At 43.1% G+C, this 25448-nt stretch overlaps 1 protein-coding gene across 1 annotated transcript in view; it reads right to left on the reverse strand.

The window, feature by feature from the left end:
- Positions 1 to 25448, reverse strand: part of LOC5563980 (acetylcholine receptor subunit alpha-like 1) — a 79753-nt gene that overhangs the window by 14591 nt on the left and 39714 nt on the right. Inside the window, exons 3-6 of the mRNA XM_021851259.1 lie at positions 5901 to 6010; positions 5476 to 5656; positions 3905 to 4365; positions 3612 to 3832 (exon numbers count right to left, since the gene is read on the reverse strand). Of these exons, the coding sequence (XP_021706951.1) occupies positions 3612 to 3832; positions 3905 to 4365; positions 5476 to 5656; positions 5901 to 6010 (973 nt within the window). The remainder of the gene's footprint in view (positions 1 to 3611; positions 3833 to 3904; positions 4366 to 5475; positions 5657 to 5900; positions 6011 to 25448) is intronic.

The raw sequence follows: 25448 nt of genomic DNA on the forward strand, positions 1-25448 counted from the left end.
CTTCTTTCTTTGTCAGGCTGACCCGAGTGCCGAGGTCGGTCAAACGATTCCGGTTGAGGGTTGACATCCGGTTCATTAGCGCCCGGACGATCCAATGCCTAGTACTGCTCTCTGCCTCTCGTTTTGCTACTCTTTACTTCAGTTTCTTTGCTTACGATTATGTCTGCCTTGAAGTCCTGAAGTCCTGTCCAGAAGCAGCCGCCGCCACGCTTCATTCCATGTTGAACCTCAGGCAGTCGAAGACAACGTGTTCCAGTGTTTCCTTTCTTTCACTACACACGGGACAGAGCGGGGACAGCGTGACGTGGCCAAACCGATGCAAATACTGTTCGAATCAACCGAGACCTGACATGAACTTCGTCAGGTGGAAGTTCCTTGTTTACCCAGGTCGACACATTCGGGATGAGTCTGTGGTTCCACCTAACTTTCTCAGAGGCATCCCATTCTTGCTGCCACTTGACCAGCGAGCCGATCCTCGCCAATTTCCTTACCTGTCTAGTGCATGTCCGCTGATAACACTTGATGTCTTCTTCCAGGGTGATGCAAATCGGAATCATCCCGGTGATCTCTGACGATATCGTTTTGTATGCGCTTGCTACTGTCATGGTCAGGAGCCGGAACGTGCTACTGAGCTTGTCCCGATTGCGCTTGATCTGTAGTGCCCACCCCAGGCCGGAACTCCGTATTTCACTAGCCTACTGCTTCTTGGGCCATGAGCGTTCGGCATGATCCTTGTAAGGTCGCATTTACCGCCTTCTTACATGCATAGTCGACGTGGCTGTTGAAGATTAGCTGATCGTCTATCATCACGCTCAGATGTCTGAGCGACCGCTGTGATGCTATGAAATGTCCCTCGACGGTAATCTCAACGTGTTGAACCGCTTTGCGATTGCTCACTAGTAACACCTCCGTGTTGTGGTGGGCTATCTTCAGCTGGACTCCAATCATCCCGTTCTCGACCATGACCATTGCCTCCGTGGCTAGCACTTCCACTTCTTGTTAGGACGACATCATCATGACGATCTCGACGCCCATGGGTAACTCCAATGACAGGACCCCGTCGTACATCCCATTCCACAGCCTTGGACCTAGTATGAACCCTTGCGGAACTCATGTTGTTACTGTTAACTCCTTTCGGCCGGCGTCGGTTACATACACCGATACCCGATTCTCGAAGTAGCTCTGCAGAATCCGGCACAGATAGTCAGGAATCCGCATTCTATGCAGCGCTGTGGCGGTATTGAAGGCGTTTTTAACGTCGTAACTACGGCGCAGTAACGATTTCCTCCATGTTTTTGCTTCGATGCCTTCTCGTCCTTCTCCAGGATCGTCCGAATTGCATCTAAAGTCGATTTTCCCTTCCGGAACCCGAACTGCCGTTCTGAGAGTCCATGCTCGCTATCCGTACATTAAGCCACCCTGTTTACGATGACCCGTTCGAAGAGTTTCCCCAGTGTATCCAGCAAGCATATAGGCCTGTATGATGATGAATCACCGGGTGATTTTCCTGGCTTTAGTAGCAGCTCCAGCTTCCCGATATCCGGGAAGTGGCCTTTGTGCAGACATTTCTGCATCACCTTCCGGAACATATCCGGGTACTGTAGGATCTCCGCTCTAAGTGCCACATTCGGTATTCCATCCGGCCCGGGCGTCTTTATTACCTTCAACACTTTCGACGCTGCTACAAGCTTGTCATTGGAGATCTGACGATCTTCAGCGTTTGCTCTTCCCTCGTCGACACATGATGTGGGTGACCACTACAGGTGTCAGATCATGCGTTGGGAAAAGACCCTCGGCAATAACCCTCAGCTTTTCAGCACACGTTTCATCCGGCATTGACAGACCCATGAATTTTGCCATGACCACTCCATAAGCGTTCCCCCAGGGGTTGGCGTCAGCCGCTTAGCACAGCTCTTTGTAGCACTCAAACTTTCTTAGCGTCATCTCGCGTTCGAAAGCAGCTCTGGCTTCTTGGAATACGACCTTTTGATCCTCTTCGATTCCTACGTTACTTGCTGTCTGGTCACGCCTCCTGGCTTTAAGACAAGCAGCGCGGAGGGCGTTAATTGCCTCGTTCCACCGGTACTCGTGACTTCGATCGTTGCGGGGCTTCCGTTTTCGTGGCATCGTTTTCGAATCACATGCCCTTGCCATCGCTGTTGTCAGCCCAACCGCATCCAAGTTCAGGGCACGCTGTCGGTGCGCCTCAACGAAGAGAACTTTGTCGAAAGCCTTCGTCTTTGTCGTTGCTTTGCTAGAGCCTCCAGTAGGTACATTCCATTCCATTACCCCACTCCAGAGCCCATGCATTGAAGTCACCTCCAACCAGCATTAGTTTTCGACCAACTAGCTCGTCGGTCAACTCTTCCAACATTAGACTTAATTCTTCGAGCATCCATCTTGGAGGCGCGTAGCAGCTGCAAAAGTAGGTTTTGGCGACCACGAACGTTTGAGCTGGCCCACTTCCTGGATTGGAAACCTACTCGTCACTCGTATCGCCGCTGTGCTTGTGGTATCCGCCAAACAATTGACGTTATTGAGGCGTACTCGATACGGTTCAGCTATTATCGCAACGTCGCACTTAGTTTCTGTTGTCGACTGTCACAACACTTGCTGTGCGGTGCCGCAGTGATTATGGTTGATCTGCGTCACCTCCGTTACTGTTAGGCTGCGATCGCCTTTTCGTACGCACGGCAATTGATGCTGCTCGTCGAATGGGTGTTTCCTCCTCCCGTTGAGCAGAGCAAGCACCTTGTTCAATTCTTGCAGTCTTTCCCAAAGTGACCTCTTTCTTTACATTTCCTGTACACGTGTGACGAGTCTCATTGGGCATATCAGCCAGCCAATTATCACCTTGCCTTTCTCCACCAGTTTGTTCGCCGTGTCAACTGGTAGCCGAATCGTCGCTGACAATGTGCTATCGTACGTAACCACTAGCATTATTATTGCTGGGAAAATGCGTTTAAGTGTTCCTAGCTGCATTTTTTAATCTTTCCAAATAAAATCTAAAGCTATAAAAGGGCTGTTCCAGATCATCTTCCGTCGTCTGTCACCCATATTAGGTCGGCTCGGCTCCATGAACAGACCTTGACAACAGACCAGATTTTTTTTAATACAAAAAATACTCCAAAAAATCCGGAAGCACCTGATAAATCAATTCAATTTTGATAATAACAAATAACTACTGTCAGTTCACCTATTAGACGCTGCCATCCACTATCCTATCACAGCATTTTCTCAGTCATTTTTAATGGATTGAAGCTGACTTTTTGTTCGCGTATGACACATAACATGAATTTATTGCCTATCGAATTTCACGTAAATCTTTTGAACGATGGCTGAGAAATTGCTGTGGGCTTAAAGTGGGTGGCAGTGTTTGATAGGATACCTAACTGTATTTGGAAACCGATTTTGAAAGGGCTTAAATTTTCATTATTATTGTTAATTTTTTCGAGCTCAAAGTGATAAATTTAATAAGGAGATAGCGTATTAGTTCAACTCAACCAAATGATACATAGATATGATTATTTTTCAACAAACGTTACCTTAAGGAAAAGTAAAATGTTTATATTGTAGAAACTTCATTTATGTTGTTTCCCACGGTCACTTACCAGGAATATCGAAATCCGTGGTGTACTCCTTCCCGCAGTAGCTGACGTATTTTTCCACATCCGGTGGCACCTGGAACACGTCCGTCAGCACTTCGGGCGCTTGCTCCTCGTTTTCGGATGGTTCGTCGTCTTTCTTTGGCCTCTCTATACATAACACCCTAGGCAATAGTTCTATAAAAACTCGATGCACCCATGGTGCCATTTTGTGCGTAACGGGTGACCTGTGGAATGATGGAAAAGTGGACAATGTCAGAGGTTGGCTAGCCAGCTAGCATTTCGTTGTTGACGCTTACCTAAAATTAACGTTCAGTACGGCGATGGTAACAACTACGGACAATGTGACTAGCATCATCGTGAATAATAAATATTTGCCTAGCAGTGGAACCGTTAGTGACGTTGGTGGAATGATTTCAGCCAGCAGTAGAAAAAACACAGTGAGCGACAGTAATATACTTATACATAATGATATCTTTTCGCCGGAGTCACTGGGCAAATAAAACACTAGTACGGAGAGAAACGATATCCCAACGCAAGGTATGATTAAGTTCACGGTGTAGAAAAGTGTCTTTCTTCTTAACGTTATATTAAATATAATATCCGGATATGGTTCTTCACAACAACTATAAAATTTTTCATTTCTAACGGCAGGCACCTTCATAATGTCCCATTCAACTGATATATAGTAGTCTTGCAGGTCTATTCCCACGTCTATGTTATCGGAGTCAGGCGTCTGCTGGAGATGGCGGAGATCCACCTGGCGAGGAGAAGCAAACGAAGTATGGATTAGCAGCAGAACAAATAAAATTTTCATTTTGAGGATAATATCCTGATAAATTGGTGCAGTTAACATCACGATTGCGTTACATGTGTTTTCAGTAATGTTGCTTATAATATTGATCACTGAGTATGGGCAGTATCCCTTGTAATGGTGTAAAATTAGAGACAAAACTTCGATATTTACGTCCATAAATTTGCCCAAAATTTCATGGCTGCTACAGAAAAACCTACTACGTTAGTGTTTCGTGAACTATCGAGAATATCGAGTTATGGAGAGTTGACTGTATGTACTGAGAGATCTATATTTAAAACATTATATCTGAGTAACGAAAAACCAAATTTTGTGCCCAGAATGTGTAGCGAAAGGTAAACCCATCATAATTTCTTCTTCAATAAAACTTAATTTTATTACAGTTTTACGAGGAATCTTTCATTTCACACCGTAGAAAAACAACTAAAAATAAAGATATCGATACAAACTTCTTTTCAAGCACATAGGGAAATTTACGGCTTCGGCACCATTCGACTATTCTCTGCTACTAAAACCGAATTCACAGCATTTTTCTAATCATAACACTTCAATATACATTCACATATATTTTCAGTTTATAAGCTCCCCTGATAAGATTTCCGAGACTAAAAAAATATTTTGCCAGGGTTGTCATTAATTGAAATAAATGCAGCTCAAATGCGGCTGATTTCAGCTTCCCGATAATAGAAAACCAGATTAACGCAGTTCTTATGAAAAAGTAAAAAATAAAATAATACTTTAAATTGTACTGTTTTTGATAATGAAAAAGTTTTAGGAGCTAGTGATTTAATTGTTTGTTATGAAAATAAGAGAGTAAAAAAGAAATCAACAAAGGTACAAATGATTCAAACTGCCATAGACGTAAATTACCCTTATTGCGGAGCATAATCTTGACTTGTAAAATATGTCCTGGTACTTGTTGTTCTCGATCAATTGTCCTCAATTAATGCCAAACACATCCGTATGTATAAATCATAACCCACCCATTTATATTTCTTGGTTTACCGTGGAACTCAAACGAACCAGATCGATATATGTCCAATAAATTATACTCACCAAATAACCATCGTACGTCCAGGATCCGAATTTCATAAAACATGTTTGCTCGTCAAATGGAAAGTACTCAACATCGATCTCACAAAATGATTTATAAATGGCAGGTGGTTTCCATACTACTTTACCCGTATGATGTAAAATTGCTTTTGTCATTATTGTCACCTCATAGTTTCCATCCGCACTGTTGGGAGTCGTCGGTTCGTGATGCAGGAAATTTTCCAGCGGAAAGGCACAGCATAGGAAGAAAGATTGAACAAACATTGGAATTAGAAGGGGCCCCGCTTTGATCATGACCGGTTTAATTAAAATCAACGTGGTGCCTAACAAGCTTCGGTAACGGTTGCCGTTACTCCCTCTGCTGGCAGCTAAGGATTACAGGGTGTATATATATGGTAGGAAGGAACTACACAGGTGCAAATACTCACTTATTATACAGTACAATATCTGGCAGCCAAATGTGTTCCGATGGTACGTGGAGCTGGTCCACCCCGCCATAGTCATCTGGGTTCCATTTGAGCTTGTAATCGTTCCATTCCTAGAAAAGAGAAAAAGTGTATCAGTGTATGAATTTTGGAAAGGTTTGTTTAAAGAGGCAGAAAATTGTAGAAATCCAAAGATGGTGGCATTTCCGAAAGCGTTGGTCACGTTATACAGAAAATTTATAATGTTCAAAATGCTACTCGCTGCAAACTTGTTGTAATGTAACCACGGTGTCCCGCCAGACCGCTACCATGAAAAAAAGTTGTCCATCAAAACTCAGTACATGGCTCGATTCCTGAGGTCATTCTGCACCACTGCTGGGCCAATTTTTAAAGAACCCTTAGGAGGAATCTAAAGAAGTCCAAATTAGAAAATTTTATTCTAAAATTAACCTTTCGGTTGTCGCGTGAATTTTTATAACGCGAGTAGTCGCGCGTTGTACTTTGTACAACACCCTAGGTTTTGTGAATATTCCAGGAGTATGACCACTAAGAAAGATAACGTCTTCGGCAAAATCGTTATCTTTCTTTCTTTTTTTTTTCTTTCGGCAAGGGTTATTCTGTAACTAGGAGGCGCTAGTGAGCATAAAACTTTTGTTTTGCAGATCTCAGGATCGTGATCACTTTGAAAAATGTCGTCTTCGGCCAAGTTGTTCGATAATCCAAGGACTTTCATTGTAAGAGCTAGTTGATTCAACATTTTAAATATCTCAGGAACCTGATCACTTAGAAAGATGGCGTCTTCGGCAGAGTTGTTCAGTAGTTCAAATGTTTTCTTTGTTTAATACATGAAGTTCGAGATTTGGTAAAATAATGATAGTTCCTGAGCTTCTGGACAATTTCATGCTCACTAGTGCCGCGTGGTGATAAAATATTCTATTTATTGGCTAATATAATGATAGTCCTTGAGCTACCGAACAACTTTGCCGAAGACGCCATCCTTCTAAATGGTCAGGATCCTGAAATATCTTCAAAACAAAAGTAAAAGTTCCATAACCACTAGTGCCACTTAGTGGTCAAATTTCGAATTAAATGAGGTGTCATCAGATAGCGCTGCACTGCACTGGAGCAAGTTGGTAGGGTTCCGTTTTTTCGGCACGTATAGCGTTCCGTAAAACCGTACTACACGCTTGCGGAGTGCTTGCCGTTACAACGCCATCTTCGATTGAATTGACAGCATACGAGCTAAAAGTAACATGTCACTCATTTTTAGGGAGTCCAGAAAGCAATTCTCTTGGAGAGAAAAAAATACGCTCCTCATTTTAATTACAAATAGATAATGAAATCATTCTCATTTTTTACTGAAAATTCATTATATTATGATTTAGAAAGATTAGAAGCAAAAGGGTTTAAGTGACAAAAACCTTATTTTAAGAAAATCGATTTTGATTTTTTTTTTCAGGAATATTTAATTTATATAAACTGTATGAGAACCAAATTCAAGCCAATCTTCTACGAGTTATGATACTTTTCCTACTGAACGGAAAAATCTCCTAATACTATATTGGAAAGCTTAAGAACGGTAAACTTTGCATTCGAATCTATGACAAAAGGTCGGGAGGACAGAAGGTCGAAAGACAAAAACTCGAAAGGACAAAAGGTCAAAGAACAAAAAAAGAAGAGACGAAAGGTTAAAAAATATTTTTTTAAAGCAGGAAATATGACCCACTTAATTAGGGTCCTAATAGCCGTAGCGGTAAACGCGCAGCTATACAGCATGACCATGCTGAGGATCGTGGGTTCGAATCCCGCTGGTCGAGGATCTTTTCGTAAAGGAAATTTTCTCGATTCTCAGGGCATAGAATATCTTCGTACCTGCCACACGATATACACATGCAAAAATGGTCAATCGGTAAAGAAAGCTCTCAGTTAATAACTGTGGAAGTGCTCATAAGAACACTAATCTGAGAAGCAGGTTTTGTTCCAGTTGGGACGTAACGCCATAAAAAAAATGTCTCACCAAGCAAATCACTTTCGACTTTTTGTTCTTTTGACTTATCGTCTTTCGACCTTTTGTCCATGAACCGTCTACTGCCCCTCAATTGGTCAAGTTGTTAGAATTAGAAATATTTACAATTAACTTAACTTTCTAAACAGGCTTAAGTATGTTTTTGCATGGTTTACGTTTAGTTTAAAGTTTTTTTTTTTTAATATTTTACCATTTTTAAGTAAAAAAATAGGTATTCTTCCTCACTAAATTTTTAAAATAAGACTACTCCTTATTTTTTTCAAATTTGTTAGAAAAAGAATATTGAACTGTAAAAATTCAATCTTCGTTTGAAATACAGTAGAAGCTCGTTATGTCGACAACTTTTATAGCGACAAAAGCTCTCTATAGCGACATTTTTCGGTCCCTCGGAAATAATTTAGATGATATAGCTATTCTCTATAACGACTTTTTCTCCATTACGACGATCCCTTGCGATGTCGTTATAACAAGCTTCAAATTAAAACAAGCTTCGACTGTAACAATATCTCCTCGTGTAGTAAACAGTCAGACACTCCCCAGACAACCAGAATGTACGCATAACAAAATCACCTTTTGCATTATGTGATGCTTTTATATGCAAAGTTTCACCTATAAAATATCACGAAAAGGCGTACAAAAGTGGAGGCGTTATATGTACATGCATATTTTATAAGACGAAAAACAACATATAATGCGAGTGCGTAGATTTTATTGCGAAACAAACTGTACTCTTATGCGACCTAATTTATGATAATAAAGTTTATTTGACAGCTGCTACGGATTGATTCGACTAACTTTGTGAAAGTATATAGGACGAAATGGAATGTAAAAATGGAATAGTGCGGGTTTGATGCAACTTGTATAAATAACCGACTTTGCTCGTACACTGTTACTTCTGGTTGTCTTTCCGGTATGGGCGTTTGATATTTAAAGCATAACGGTAACTAAACACTCACTTCCCTTCAAGTGTTACGTAATTTGTGTACGATGCCTTAGTGTTAGAGTTGTTATCTTGAAGAAAGTGACATCAGAATAAATGCAGCTAAATGATTTTTGTAGCTATTACCTTCTATTCTTTCTCTTCTTCATCGGAAAATCCTTACAGAAAAAGTACCTATTTCTGGAAACATATATCTCGCTAATTTTGATTTTTAACTAAAAAATTGTTGCGATGAATTTGTGGTGAAACTGGCAACACTGAGGTGTTTGCATATAGCTTTGTGAAAATGTATTGAATTGGATTAGTTGTAGATTGAAATAGAGTAAGAAAGGGTGGCTGGTTTAATCCTCGAGGGTAATTGTAGAAGAAATTCGAATGTAAGTTGTTTTGTATGAAATACGTATATTTTGTTAATAAATTTTAGCTTTAAAGCTGTGTACCATAAACACTGCTGTCGAAAGGTTTTTCATTCAAACCAGAGGTAACGACTCTGTTCCGTACGGAACGAGCCGTAAACATGTGCGACTCAAGGTGTATCCGAATGTGGCCCCTTCTCGACCCACCCTGACTACGCCACTGAGTGTACGAGTATCAACAATAAGCGTGAGTACCATGTGAGTTACCAACAGGAACTCAAATGCCGTGAGTTCCCTATGAGTGTATCCCCGACGAGAGTTCCAGTGAGTTCCGCCAATGAGTGCTGTTCCAGAAGCTTCGAGAATGAGCATCTTCGAGAATGAGAACCGTCGAAACTTCTAGAATACGAACGCACTGGTATAAATATGCGACCGCTCCACCATGTGAGTCAGTCTTGTTTCAACCCGCCGCGAAAGTACATCGAAGTGAAGTGGTCCAAAAGTGAAAGTACAGTGAACAGTAGTGTAAATAGTGAACAGTAGTGTAGTGTAGTGTAAATAAAGTGTACTGTGGACTAGCAGAATCAGTGGTGTTATTCCTTTCATTCCGAAAAATGCAGTCCACCCCGACCCGACCGGAGTTGGCCACGGTTAACGCGCCAACATAGTGGTCCTTCGAGCCGGATCCAGCGCCGCCCGCCGTAGGAAAGGAATCGACACATCCGCCGCTCGACGAGAGCTATTCCGGCACGCTTGCGTGGTGACCCAGACCAGAGCGTGTATTCCAAGGAAGATTCTACTAGTCATCGCCGCCGACACGTCCGCTTGGTGCCTTCACCAAGACGTGTACCACCCGCCCGAGGAAGTGATCAACCACCGCCACCGCTCATCGTGAGAATTTCCGGCACGTTTGCCTGGTTGTGCGCCCAAACGTGTATTTTCGTGAGGAGTTGGTTGTTCACTATTGCCGCCAAATCCGACACGTTCCCGTGGGTTCCAAACCACAACGTGTAGCTGTTCACTATCGTCGCCACTAATCCGACACGTCTGCGCGGTACCCATACCGGGACGTGTTCAACCGAGGATAGTAGTATCCGTTTCGTCGTCCAATCCGACACGTTCTCGTGGTGCTTTGACCACAACGTGTACTGCAAGAGGTACCCATACCGGGACGTGTTTCGCCGAGCAGAGTAGATTTGTCTCGCAGCCGCCAATAATCCGACACGTCTGCACGGTACCCATACCGAGACGTGTGTCGCCCAGGAGGGAGACATTCGTTCCGCTGCCCAATACAAATCACTGACACGTTTTGTGACACTTTCCCAAAGCGTGTAGTAATAGGAGGAACCGTAACCCGACCATTCGACACGTCTGCGTGGTGCTTGGACCAGGACGTGCATCCGTCACCGTGTTTGTTCGACACCCGCCAAACGCCGAAGAATCCTAGTACAGAGTGACTATTTCTACACGACATGAATCCCAACGCAATGGAGTTTCGAATTCCATCAGAAGGCGCTATGCAGCAGAGTATCACGCTGAAAATGAGATCCACTAAGCCGAACAACGCCGCTCTGATCGACCCAAACGCCGATTGGAAGACAACCGTTGATCCGAACACGTTGAAGGAGTTTTCGTCGCTATCACGCCTCCAAACTCACGTGAGCCTGAAGCTAGAGCGAGTACAAAGTGCACTTGCTGCCGTCACGGATCAGGTGAGCATACCTCGACTCAGGACATACTTAAAGAACGTTGAGGACGCTCACGCCGAGTTCTGCGCCGTACACAGCAAGGTGATAATGATAGTCTCAGACACCGCTCTACAACGCCAGGAGGAAGTATTCGCCGATTTCGAAGACCGATAAAATGTTGTACGCACGACGATCGAAGACCTGACAGTCGCCCAAGGAAAAAGTCCCGCCAGAGGTCCGAATCCACAACAACAACCGTTCAACGACCCGATCCGTGCTGTCGATGAATATCGCGCCGACTGGACGAAGCTTTACTTCCTAGCGCCCGTAGTACAGGAGAAGCCAAAGAAGATGAATTGTGAAAACCCGCAGGACAACCACGAACTAGCGAACCACGTACAACCGAGGAGCCATTTGATTGAGCACACAATTCGAAAGTCATCCGATCCACACCCGAAGCACTTCCAAACAACAGCTGAGGATTGTAATCGATACCAGGTTCCAGATACAAATTCACCAATTAAGGAAAAGCACGAAACTCAATCCAACCCAACCAACCAACAGATACTGAAGCCAGCAAACACACTGCAGTCATCGAGCAAGAGTCCAGAACAGCAACAGTTCCAATCCGAGACTATCCAGCTAGACTTCTGCCAATACGACCGACAGGAAAATGCACCAACTTCGAGCCAAGTTTCTGACGCATCGAACTCCAGCATAGAGCGTCCAACCTCTCCAACGATTGAGCAACATATCATAAGGAAAATACCAACCGACTCCGAGGAACCTGACCAACAGGATGTCCACTCAGCTGACAACCTCTCCGAACGAAAATTCCGCTCACCGAATCCCGTTCAATATCCACCTAGTAAGAGCGATGTGATAGAATTCCGACTTCTCCGACCCAGGTTCCACACGCCGAAGAGAACAAGCATGAAGCATCAGGAACACCTTCCCAAGCCCAACAACCTACTGTTGAAACTTCGTGTCAACCGGGGGGAGTATGTTCCGTACGGAACGAGCCGTAAACATGTGCGACTCAAGGTGTATCCGAATGTGGCCCCTTCTCGACCCACCCTGACTACGCCACTGAGTGTACGAGTGGCAACAATATGCGTGAGTACCATGTGAGTTACCAACAGGAACTCAAATGCCGTGAGTTCCCTATGAGTGTATCCCCGACGAGAGTTCCAGTGAGTTCCGCCAATGAGTGCTGTTCCAGAAGCTTCGAGAATGAGCATCTTCGAGAATGAGAACCGTCGAAACTTCTAGAATACGAACGCACTGGTATAAATATGCGACCGCTCCACCATGTGAGTCAGTCTTGTTTCAACCCGCCGCGAATGTACATCGAAGTGAAGTGATCCAAAAGTGAAAGTACAGTGAACAGTAGTGTAAATAGTGAACAGTAGTGTAGTGTAGTGTAAATAAAGTGTACTGTGGACTAGCAGAATCAGTGGTGTTATTCCTTTCATTCCGAAAAATACAGTCCACCCCGACCCGACCGGAGTTGGCCACGGTTAACGCGCCAACAGACTCCTCAACAATAATTGAATCAAATGATTGACGCAATGTTTAAAACCACCACTATGGCTGAAGTAGTCCATGTTGATGTAAAATTTACCAATATAATACAACGATAACATTTCTCTAATGGATTCAAATATGTTTTTTAAGATTTTCTTATTTGAATTTTTTTGAATACCGTAAAACATGGTAACTTTGATAGTTTTTTCGAAGAAAACTTCAATATTTGTGCAAGCTGTTTCAAAGAATTACAATTTATATATTTAAAACAAGTATTGACATCCTAGCTATCGATTGCACTTGACAGATTGCCAAAAGATTTATTCTGAATGGATATATTATTTTCCATATAGTCGAAAGTCGGTTTTCTGTTTTGGGGTAACTTTGATAATGTATAAATCGAACAAAATTGAATGAACTACGGGAAATTTATAGGGCGTTGCATACCTCTAGGCGTTTAATGCTATATGGGAATTTTTGACTTAGATTACAAAAATGGTTCCAGTTTGTAAACATTGTTTTCGCTAAGAGATTTGAGGCCTTCCTTAGCCGAGTGGTTAGAGTCCGCGGCTACAAAGCAAAGCCATGCTGAAGGTGTCTGGGTTCGATTCCCGGTCGGTCCAGGATCTTTTCGTAATGGAAATTTCCTTGACATCCCTGGGCTTAGAGTATAATCGTACCTGCCACACGATAAACGAATGCAAAAATGGCAACATTGGCAAAGAAAAGCTCTCAGTTAATAACTGTGGAAGTGCTCATAAGAACGTTAATGCCAAGTAGAAGAAGAAGAAGAAGAAGAGATTTGAGACCGAATTCATGTTCTACTATAACTAGGTTGTCATGGACAAGTGGCGAACTCATTATGACTTTATCAAATAGAGTAAGGTGGGGCAAAAGTTCGACCTTAGTGGTATAATCAAAGTTTCCAGGAAAACAATAGCAGTTAAAACAAAACAAATACCATACAGTGAACCTTCAACATATTGGCTATAATTTTGCTGAACAAACTTGTGTCAAAATATTTACTCATTTTTAGTTATAACAGTTTCAAAATTGATTGTCTTATTCGAACTTTTGCCCTACTGGTGGAGCAAGAGTTCGAATCTAGTGTGGGGCAAAAGTTCGCTGACTAAAACACAAAATATCGATCCTTTTATGACAGGCATACCTTACACCGGCCATAAACTTAAGTTTAACGAGAAATACATACTAAATTTCCTTAAAAAAACTGTCCAAACCCGAGCTAATTGTAATATACTCAAAAATAGCAGTTTTTCGAAAAACTAAGTGGAAATGTAAAATTTTGGTGACAATTTTCACACGATCAGACAAATTTAACTAAATTTGAAGATAATATGTGGATTTTAGGCAATTTGCAAATTTTTCCGTGATTTTATACATGGGTCGAACTTTTGCCCCGCTGATTCGAACTTTTGCCCCACTATGGGCCAAAAATTGTTTTCAAGCATTTATGCAAAAACTAATACACCTCAAAGCAACTCTATGATAGGCCTATAAATGCCCTTAAATAAAATATTCAAAAAGATTTTATCTTCAATTGGTTCCATGCCACGAAAGTTTGACCAAAAATACAATATTCACGTCAAAAAACAACAAATAGCCATAACTTTTCGAAATCTCAATCGATTTTTATGATATTTGGAGTGAAAGTCTCTTACTTGAATAGCATTCGAACCACCATGACATTTATAAGATTTGTTTTGAATTGAGCTAGAAATCTTAAAAAGAAACTTTTACCCCACTCGAACTTTTGCCCCACTTTACTCTAGTGATCGTAGAACAGATTGCTTGTAACCGTTGCAAAAATGCTAAAATCTTGTAAATCTTCTTAACTGATTAACAGAAACTTGGTTATTTCGTTCAATATGTTGTGGGTCTCGCACTATCAAAATTACCCGCATTATCATAGTTACCCCGTTTTACGATACTAAAGAAGATGAGCTGTTTTATTTTCTAACAGCTAAAATCATACACATCACATACATACAGTATAGCAGTTCTTACTGAAACATATTTGAAACCTGGATCTCAATTCGAAAGAAATCCATACTTTTTAGTTTATCGTAATGATCAACTAGATGGAGCATGTGTTTGTTCGTATTTTGAAACCAATGGTTCTGACACTCTGGTGTTCCCATTGAAACACAGCTTGGTAAATATAGTTTTAAAGCTGTTTATTCGCTCAAAGCAGCGATTAACGACACTGTCGGAAGCATTGTCAGATATGTTTAACGGAGGTCAAGAAGCGATTGGTTTGACAAGGAGTGCCAGGAGGTTTAAGGTGAAGATAAATCGAAGCCAAACCTCAAATTTTCAAGAGCACGCATCTGGAGAACCAAACATCCGTTTGAGCTGAAAACTTAATCGATTGGTCACTCACTGGTGGTGACCAATCGATAAGGTTTTCAGCTCAAACGGGTGTTTGGTTCTCCAGATCCGTGCTCTTGAAAATTTAAGGTTTGGCTTCGATTCATCTTCACCTTAAGAGGAGAAGAATGCCGAGAGACAGAGTTGCTGTAGCGTTTTCAAGAAACGCGGAAGTTCTATCAGAAGCCCAACGCAAAGACTTTGTGCCGCGAGCTGAAATGTGCCGAAGGAGCATCTTGACGGGCGGACGCGAGGCAGTGGTGCATTTTGAACTGAACGCGAGCCAAAAGTGAACCGAGCCCGAGCCAAATTTGCACTTGAACTTAGTAGTCAATGAACTTACGAGCAAGAGCTTGCCGTTGCTCAAGAACGGCCCGTTCAGTTCCCAATAATAATTGGAGCTCCCACTTGAGAAATGAATGTATTAATCGTCGTAATGTATCATGAATGTAGAAATCATACAGCCCTTGATATTATGCACATCAAAAACATAACTTTGACCTGGATTTTGTCATAAATCAGTCAAAACTGCTTGCGTTCATTTTTCGGATCGCACGGGTTCATATTTTTGAACTGCTCAATGTTCAAGCCTACTTGATCGCTGCGTTCAACAAAATGAACTGGAACGAGAACTGAACGCGTTCAAATGCATCACTGACGCGAGGTGATCGAAAGGTGGAAGCAGCACAACGATGAACACCTGACGGCGCTGAGAACACATTGGCCGCTTGTCTGCATCGGCTGATATTCAGAATCTGGGAAACGGAACAACCACCGGAGGAGTGGAAGCAAGGCGTTTCATGCCCTATCTACAAAAAAAGGCAACAAGCTGGAGTGTGAAAATTATCATCACCATCCTACACGCCATTCACAAAGTGCTATGCCAGATTCTCTTCCGTCGTCTATCACTTATAGCAAACGTGTTCGTGGGAAGTTATCAAGCAGGTTTCATCAATCATCAGCTCGACAACGGACCAGATCTTTTCCGTGCTGCAAATCCTCCAGAAATGCCGTCAGTACCAGGTCCTTACGCACCATTTGTTCATCGATTTCAAGGCGGCATACGACAGTATTGACCGTGTAGAGCTATGGAAGATCATGGACGAGAACAGCTTTCCCGGGAAGCTCACAAGATTGATTAGAGCAACGATGAACGGTGTGCTAAACTGTGTGAAGATCTCGGGCGAACACTCCAGTTTGTTCGAGTCTCGGCGGGGACTACGACAGGGCGATGGACTTTCGTGCCTGTTGTTCAATATTGCGCTTGAAGGTGTCATGCGGAGAGCCGGACTTAACAGTCGAGACACGATGTTCACGAGATCCAGACAATTTGTTTGCTTCGCGGGCGACATGGAAATTATTGGGAGAAAATTTGAAATGGTGTCAGATTTGTTCACCCGCCTTGAACGCAAAGCAACAAGAGTTGGGCTAATGCATCGAAAACAAAGTACAGGGGATAGGCAAAATGATTGAGATAGGCAAAATTTTGCCCAAATTCAAATGCTTATAACTTTATGAAAAATGGATGAAATTGGATGCATCTGGAAGCAGTCGACGGCATATTTGGTCCAGTTTTAGGAACTTCCTTGGCCATGCATATTGGCCACTGGACACCGAAGATGTTCCGGATTTTCTGAGGTCATGTCAAAATGTCATTTTTTCTGTCGCTTGTATTTTTGTGTGGTGTAAAGTTAGATAGATGTTTGCAATTTTCCTAGAAACTAGAACTAATAGGAAGTTGAATGCCACCGGACGCATTAAGATTGGTTGGAAATCTTCAGAAATATGATCATTTCCGTAAAACTGGTTCCGGAAAGCATGATCAGTCATGTTTGTATTTCCAATCATGTAAATATTATCCGGAGCTATATCCAAGCGGACACCAACCTTAAAAATGATGTTTCCTGCAGCGTATTCAGAACCATTCGATGCACAGACCACTCTATAGAACGTTCCAGGTGCCCTGGGGGAAGTGGTCAATTAGGAACATATCCGGAACCATATCAATATGGGCATCAAACTTCATTATTTTCAAAGGTTATGCTTTCCGACGCATTTCCAGCATCACCGGCTGCCATAACCACTTTATAGTAGGTTCCAGGTGCCCCGGGGGATGTGGTCAATTCGGAACATGTCCGTTCATCTGTTTAGAATCACATTCTACCATAAACAGTAAGATCCATGTGACTTGGAAAATGGCGAGCATTTTCAGAACCACAAGATATAATAATCACTCTATAGTATATTCCAGGGGCTCCTAGAGATGTGGCCAACTCGAAACATGACCTCATCCCCCAGGGCCCATGGAACCTACTATACAGTGGTCATATAAATAAGTTGCGCTGTAAATACTTCTATTAGCATCACCTTCAAAAATCTTGATGTTTATACCCATATTGATGTGTTTTCGGGCATGTTTTGAATTGGCCACATCCCCGGGGCACCTGGAATCTACTATAAAGTGGTCATGGCAGCCGGTGGTGCTGGAAATGCTTCGGAAAGCATAACCTTTGAAAATCATGAAGTTTGATGCCCATATTGATATGGTTCCGGATATGTTCCTAATTGACCACTTCCCCCAGGGCACCTGGAACCTTCTACAGAGTGGTCTGTGCATCTAATGGTTCTGAATACGCTGCAGGAAACATCATTTTTAATGTTGATGTCCACTTGGATATAGCTCCGGATAATATTTACATGATTGGAAATACAAACATGACTGACCATGCTTTCCGGAACCAGTTTTACGGAAATGGTCATATTTCTGAAGATTTCCAACCAATCTTAATGCGTCCGGTGGCATTCAACTTCCTATTAGTTCTAGTTTCTAGGAAAATTGCAAACATCTATCTAACTTTACACCGCACAAAAATACAAGCGACAGAAAAAATGACATTTGGACATGACCTCAGAAAATCCGGAACATCTCCGGTGTCCAGTGGCCAATATGCATGGCCAAGGAAGTTCCTAAAACTGGACCAAATTTGCCGTCGACTGCTTCCAGATGCATCCAATTTCATTCATTTTTCATAAAGTTATAAGCATTTGAATTTGGGCAAAATTTTGCCTATCTCAATCATTTTGCCTATCCCCTGTACATGCTGGTAGGCGAAATTGAGCGTGACAGAGCGCGCCTAGGAAGCAGTGTCACGAACGACGGGGATATCTTCGAGGTGGTAGACGAGTTCGTCTACCAGGGATCCTTGCTGACGGCTGGCAACAATGTTACTTGGGAAATACGAAGGCGCATCATCGGTGGAAGTCGTGCCAGTGGAAGTCGCTCAACTCTACGGTGAACCCGGTATCCTGATGGAAGCTAAATCTGGAAGGATACGCTGGGCAGGGCATGTTGCAAGAATGCCGGACAACAACCCTGTGAAGATGGTGTTCGCTACGAATTCGGTCGGAACAAGAAGGCGTGGAGCGCAGCGAGCTAGGTGGATTGACCAGGTGCACCAGGACCTGGAGAGCGTGGTTCGCAGTCGAGGATGGAGAGAAGCGGCCATGAACCGAGTGAATTGGCGAAATGTTGTTGGCGAGGTTTTATCAAGCTAATTTATGTAAAACCATAGAAATAAAATAAATATTTCATAACTGTGGAAGTGCTCATAAGAACACTAAGCTGAGAAGCAGGCTCTGTCCCCGTGAAGACGTAATGTCAAAAAGAAGAAGAATTTCTTCCGAAATCAAAATTCAATTTCTAAATTTTCATTAAACCAATTTCAAAAACCATGTAAAGTACCTTTTGTAACTCATGTTAATTTAGTTGATGGAAAATTGATAGCCCCACATAGATGATTTGCGGTTTCTTTCACTTTGAGCTCCCCAAACACACCCGGCGACCATTATGTGGCTTGTTTTGAGGTCAACGCATCATGCAAACAGAAGCAACGCATACGGCTGTCGAATAAATAAAGCAAAAATGGTAGTTCAGAGTTCAGAGGGCGAAAGGGAACAAGTGTAAATAAAAAAAATGTTGAAATTTACTGAATGGTCTTCAATATTCATGAACATATCGGAAACAACGAGTTGATGGCCGTGGGCGTTTCGTTGACACAATAAATAAAAATAAAAGAAATTGGCCAGAAGCAAGCGAACCTGGTCTACGGTAGTGGCTTATTTATTTGAATTTAATGCTCTATTGCATTTTCATTGTTCAGCAATTTCATTTCGAGCGTAGCTCGTTACGGTCTATTCATAAAAACGGTACACAATAACTATAAATTGACACAAAAAGATAGTTCATTAGAGCTTCCTGTGGGAAAATATAGTTTGCTGTAAAGGTTTACTATGGTCGGCAAAATTGAAAATTTTAGAAAATAAAAAAGGGAAATAGTGTGGAAACCGCTATTTCCTGACACATTCGTCAAGTGCTCATCAAATAAAACGTTGCCGTTCGAATTGCTTTGCGAAAGTTATGCATTAAAGTCACCAAAGACAAAAAAAAATGACTTATTGCGAGTCAATTTCCGCAAGTCAGATTAGAGCAAATTAACTTGTTGCTCAGTGCATTGAAAAGGCAAATAGACAGCTATGGAAGTATATTTACCAAATTGTGTTTAAACAGAAACAACCAAAGTTTCGAAATGTTTGGTTTCAAATGGCGAAAAAAGTGGATGTTTTATACGACTATGAATGATGATAGTCAATTACGATAAACAAAAAAGTTTGGATACTTCTCTATGTATGTTATTAGCTGTTAGAAAATTAAACAGCTCGTCCTCATCACCATTCAAATAACGAGCGGTACAATTCAAAATTTTAAATCTATGTGGGTATATTAGAGATACATAAAACGATAATAATTTTATTAGTAAATTTTACACCAATTTGGACTACTTCAGCCATAGCGGTGGTTTTAACATTGCATCAATCATTTGATTATATTGTTGAAAAAAAATAATATCAGAGACAGACATGGTATTAGATGTAGGAACATTTTTTGTTGATATTCTGTTAGGATTTTCCGTTGATGAAGAGGCGAAATAAGAGTGACCTGCGGCAGCATAAGCATTTGTTTCTATTTGATCCAAAAAAAAAAAATAGTACGACAACATGGACACAGGAAATTAATTGAGTATTTCCACTTGAACGGTTACTTGACGGAAAAATAGCTTTCGAATGATCATGATAATAATTCACCTGATGGGTATGATTATTAATAAACGATCGTTTATTGTAAGATGAGAATTCTGCTCTGCTACTACATAGCTTAGCTTAGCTTAGCTTAGACTGACTACACATATCAATGGTTGCTATTCCGTGATTGACCGAAGTCAGTGAAAATGCACAAAGAATCAACTAGAAGTTTGACTGGGATTGGCCATAATCTTCTTCAGTGTGCATAATTCAGTGCCTCTATTTATACAGGGTCAATAACGGCGCCGGCCACGTCCTTGCAGTCAGGTGGGATTGAGGGAAGGAATGTTAGTGTGTAACCTTTGCTATTTGGAGACCGTGTTTGCCTCTGCATCTCCACAAAGGTTACTGGGAGGGATATTTGTTAATGGGGAGGGTCGTTGGGTCACAGGATTCACTTTGATAAGCGATTAGACCATGATAAATAATTATTTGTGAGATATAAACATGATTATGCCGACACTTGAGGTGACGAACCATTCAAAGTTTGTTGAACAAATACCTAAATGTTACATTCCTAACACTCCTATTCTTATGCCGACACTTACAGTGACGAACCATCCAAAGTTTGTTGAATAAAGTGAACCTTTCGGAAGTCTACACTTGTAGTGTCGAACCATTCAAAGTTTTTTTTAATTACAAAAATAAAGGTAAAAAGAAAGGGGTGTTTTGAAAAAAAAAAAAGTTAAATATTAATAATTCATGAATCAGAGTTTATGTCGACACTCACAGTGACGAACCATTCATAGTTTGTTGAAAAATCATATATACATATAAGGACTAATCGAACGCGGCACTTTTTCACTTTACTCGTCCGACGCGCCACATATTTGATCCTGTCCTCATCGCTCGCCCCCGCAGGAGCAAGCGTCAAGGTCGAAGGATCAAACACTTCTAACGAACCAATCACTTTTTCACTCCTAGCAACCGACGCGCGACATGTTTGATCCTGCCCTCATTGCTCACCCCCGCAGGAGCAAGCGTCAAGGTCGAAGGATCAAACACTACTAACGAACCGATCACTTTTTCACTGCTTCACTACCGACGCGCGACATGTTTGATCCTGCCCTCATCGCTCGCCCCCGCAGGAGCAAGCGTCAAGGTCGAAGGATCAAACACTACTAACGGACCGCGCACTTTTTCACTCCTAGCAACCAACGCGCGACATGTTTGATCCTGCCCTCATCGCTCGCCCCCGCAGGAGCAAGCGTCAAGGTCGAAGGATCAAACACTACTAACGAACCGATCACTTTTTCACTGCTTCACTACCGACGCGCGACATGTTTGATCCTGCCCTCATCGCTCGCCCCCGCAGGAGCAAGCGTCAAGGTCGAAGGATCAAACACTACTAACGGACCGCGCACTTTTTCACTCCTAGCAACCAACGCGCGACATGTTTGATCCTGCCCTCATCGCTCGCCCCCGCAGGAGCAAGCGTCAAGGTCGAAGGATCAAACACTACTAACGAACCGATCACTTTTTCACTGCTTCACTACCGACGCGCGACATGTTTGATCCTGCCCTCATCGCTCGCCCCCGCAGGAGCAAGCGTCAAGGTCGAAGGATCAAACACTACTAACGGACCGCGCACTTTTTCACTCCTAGCAACCAACGCGCGACATGTTTGCTCCTGCCCTCATCGCTCGCCCCCGCAGGAGCAAGCGTCAAGGTCGAAGGATCAAACACTACTAACGAACCGATCACTTTTTCACTGCTTCACTACCGACGCGCGACATGTTTGATCCTGCCCTCATCGCTCGCCCCCGTAGGAGCAAGCGTCAAGGTCGAAGGATCAAACACTACTAACGAACCGATCACTTTTTCACTCCTAGCAACCAACGCGCGACATGTTTGATCCTGCCCTCATCACTCACCCCCGCAGGAGCAAGCGTCAAGGTCGAAGGATCAAACACTACTAACGAACCGATCACTTTTTCACTGCTTCACTACCGACGCGCGACATGTTTGATCCTGCCCTCATCGCTCGCCCCCGCAGGAGCAAGCGTCAAGGTCGAAGGATCAAACACTACTAACGGACCGCGCACTTTTTCACTCCTAGCAACCAACGCGCGACATGTTTGATCCTGCCCTCATCACTCACCCCCGCAGGAGCAAGCGTCAAGGTCGAAGGATCAAACACTACTAACGAACCGATCACTTTTTCACTGCTTCACTACCGACGCGCGACATGTTTGATCCTGCCCTCATCGCTCGCCCCCGCAGGAGCAAGCGTCAAGGTCGAAGGATCAAACACTACTAACGAACCGATCACTTTTTCACTCCTAGCAACCAACGCGCGACATGTTTGATCCTGCCCTCATCACTCACCCCCGCAGGAGCAAGCGTCAAGGTCGAAGGATCAAACACTACTAACGAACCGATCACTTTTTCACTGCTTCACTACCGACGCGCGACATGTTTGATCCTGCCCTCATCGCTCGCCCCCGCAGGAGCAAGCGTCAAGGTCGAAGGATCAAACACTACTAACGAACCGATCACTTTTTCACTGCTTCACTACCGACGCGCGACATGTTTGATCCTGCCCTCATCGCTCGCCCCCGCAGGAGCAAGCGTCAAGGTCGAAGGATCAAACACTACTAACGGACCGCGCACTTTTTCACTCCTAGCAACCAACGCGCGACATGTTTGATCCTGCCCTCATCACTCACCCCCGCAGGAGCAAGCGTCAAGGTCGAAGGATCAAACACTACTAACGAACCGATCACTTTTTCACTGCTTCACTACCGACGCGCGACATGTTTGATCCTGCCCTCATCGCTCGCCCCCGCAGGAGCAAGCGTCAAGGTCGAAGGATCAAACACTACTAACGGACCGCGCACTTTTTCACTCCTAGCAACCAACGCGCGACATGTTTGATCCTGCCCTCATCACTCACCCCCGCAGGAGCAAGCGTCAAGGTCGAAGGATCAAACACTACTAACGAACCGATCACTTTTTCACTGCTTCACTACCGACGCGCGACATGTTTGATCCTGCCCTCATCGCTCGCCCCCGCAGGAGCAAGCGTCAAGGTCGAAGGATCAAACACTACTAACGAACCGATCACTTTTTCACTGCTTCACTACCGACGCGCGACATGTTTGATCCTGCCCTCATCGCTCGCCCCCGCAGGAGCAAGCGTCAAGGTCGAAGGATCAAACACTACTAACGGACCGCGCACTTTTTCACTCCTAGCAACCAACGCGCGACATGTTTGATCCTGCCCTCATCACTCACCCCCGCAGGAGCAAGCGTCAAGGTCGAAGGATCAAACACTACTAACGAACCGATCACTTTTTCACTGCTTCACTACCGACGCGCGACATGTTTGATCTTGCCCTCATCGCTCGCCCCCGCAGGAGCAAGCGTCAAGGTCGAAGGATCAAACACTACTAACGGACCGCGCACTTTTTCACTCCTAGCAACCAACGCGCGACATGTTTGATCCTGCCCTCATCACTCACCCCCGCAGGAGCAAGCGTCAAGGTCGAAGGATCAAACACTACTAACGAACCGATCACTTTTTCACTCCTAGCAACCAACGCGCGACATGTTTGATCCTGCCCTCATCGCTCGCCCCCGCAGGAGCAAGCGTCAAGGTCGAAGGATCAAACACTACTAACGAACCGATCACTTTTTCACTGCTTCACTACCGACGCGCGACATGTTTGATCCTGCCCTCATCGCTCGCCCCCGCAGGAGCAAGCGTCAAGGTCGAAGGATCAAACACTACTAACGGACCGCGCACTTTTTCACTCCTAGCAACCAACGCGCGACATGTTTGATCCTGCCCTCATCACTCACCCCCGCAGGAGCAAGCGTCAAGGTCGAAGGATCAAACACTACTCAAGAATTCTGCTCTGCTACTACATAAGGGAAAAACTGAAAAAAAAGCGTTTTCTCTTAATCGATCCTCTCTTTCACTAATAACTTCGTTAAATTAAATAAATCTGTAAAAAATATTGACAATGAAGCAAGATATAGTGATTCTTCATCTTACAGCACGAAAATATGTTACGAAAAGAGAATCAGTTTTCTTCATTAAGGCAAAGAGAGCAACGATGAAGAGAAATCGATGAATACAGATAAATCCTTATGAATAAACAGTGCCGTGTTGGAGATTATGACTGGGTAATTCTGGCTACGAAAAAAATTGCCGTTCATCTGCATAGTGAGGGCAAAAGTTTGCACTGAATGAGCAGGAAGGTAATGACATGAAAATTAGTTGTGGCGGCTCTTTTTTTACTCATTTTCTGTCTATGGGACATTGAGAAGAAATTCTTGGCTATACGATCCAAAGGAGACACAAGCATAATTCATATTTCAGTTAAATATCGCTCTCGTAAAGTTTTTTTTTCTCAGTTTTGCATATTTCATAGTTTTTTTAGTGTTCTTTCTATATTATTGTGTCAAATTGAAGCTTCTAAGGAATTTTGATTGTTTTGCTTTGAAAATTTAGTGCGCTTGCAACCAACTACAATCTAAAATCTAAGAAAAAAACATATTTACATTTCATTTATTCATTTATTTAGTTAACATCTAAACAGATTACTGAATCAACAATTTCACGCCACAATACTCAGTTCGTGGCCGCATCTCTCCATCCTCGGTTATGCCCCATGCTCGCCAAATCGATACGCACTTGATCCACCCACCTATCTCGCTGCGCTCCACGCCTTCTTGTACCATCCGGATCCGAAGCAAACACCATCTTTACAGGGTTGTTGTCCGGCATTCTTGTAACATGCCCTGCCCATCGTATCCTTCCAGCTTTGGCCACCTTCTGGATACTGGGTTCGCCGTAGAGTTGGGCGAGCTCGTGGTTCATCCTTCGCCGCTACACACCGTTTCCAGCACACCGCCAAAAATCGTCCTAAGCACCCGACGTTTGAAGACTCCAAGTGCTTGCAAGTCCTCCTCGAGCATCGTCCACGTTTCATGCCCGTAGAGCACTACTCAAAGATCAAGGTTCCAGCAAATTTGGGATGGCAACAAAATCTTCTACAGGTGCTTAGTTTTGCTAGACCTCTTCCCATACCCCTTGGAACAGCATCTAATCAATTAGAGTAAAGTGGGGCAAAAGTTCGAGTGGGGCAAGAGTTTCTTTTTGAGATTTCTAGCTCAAATCAAATCAAAACTTAAAAATGTCATGGTGGTTCGAATGCTATTCAAGTCTCTGACACTCCAAATATCATAAAAATCGATTGAGATTTGGAAAAGTTATGGCTATCTGTTGTTTTTCGACGTAAATATTGTAATATTCGGTCAAACTTTCGATGCATGGAACCAAATGAAGATAAAGTATTCTTCAATATTTTATGTAAGGGCGTTTCTAGGCATCGTCATAACGATTCTTTGACGTGTATTAGTTTTTCTATAAATAGTTGGAATCAATTTTTGGTCCATAGCGGGGCAAAAGTTCGAATCTGCGAGGCAAAAGTTCGACTCATGTAGAAACCCACGGGAAATTTTTCAAATTTCCTGAAA

Source organism: Aedes aegypti, chromosome 3 (assembly GCF_002204515.2).
Source record: "Aedes aegypti strain LVP_AGWG chromosome 3, AaegL5.0 Primary Assembly, whole genome shotgun sequence".
Taxonomy (NCBI): Eukaryota; Metazoa; Arthropoda; class Insecta; order Diptera; family Culicidae; genus Aedes; species Aedes aegypti.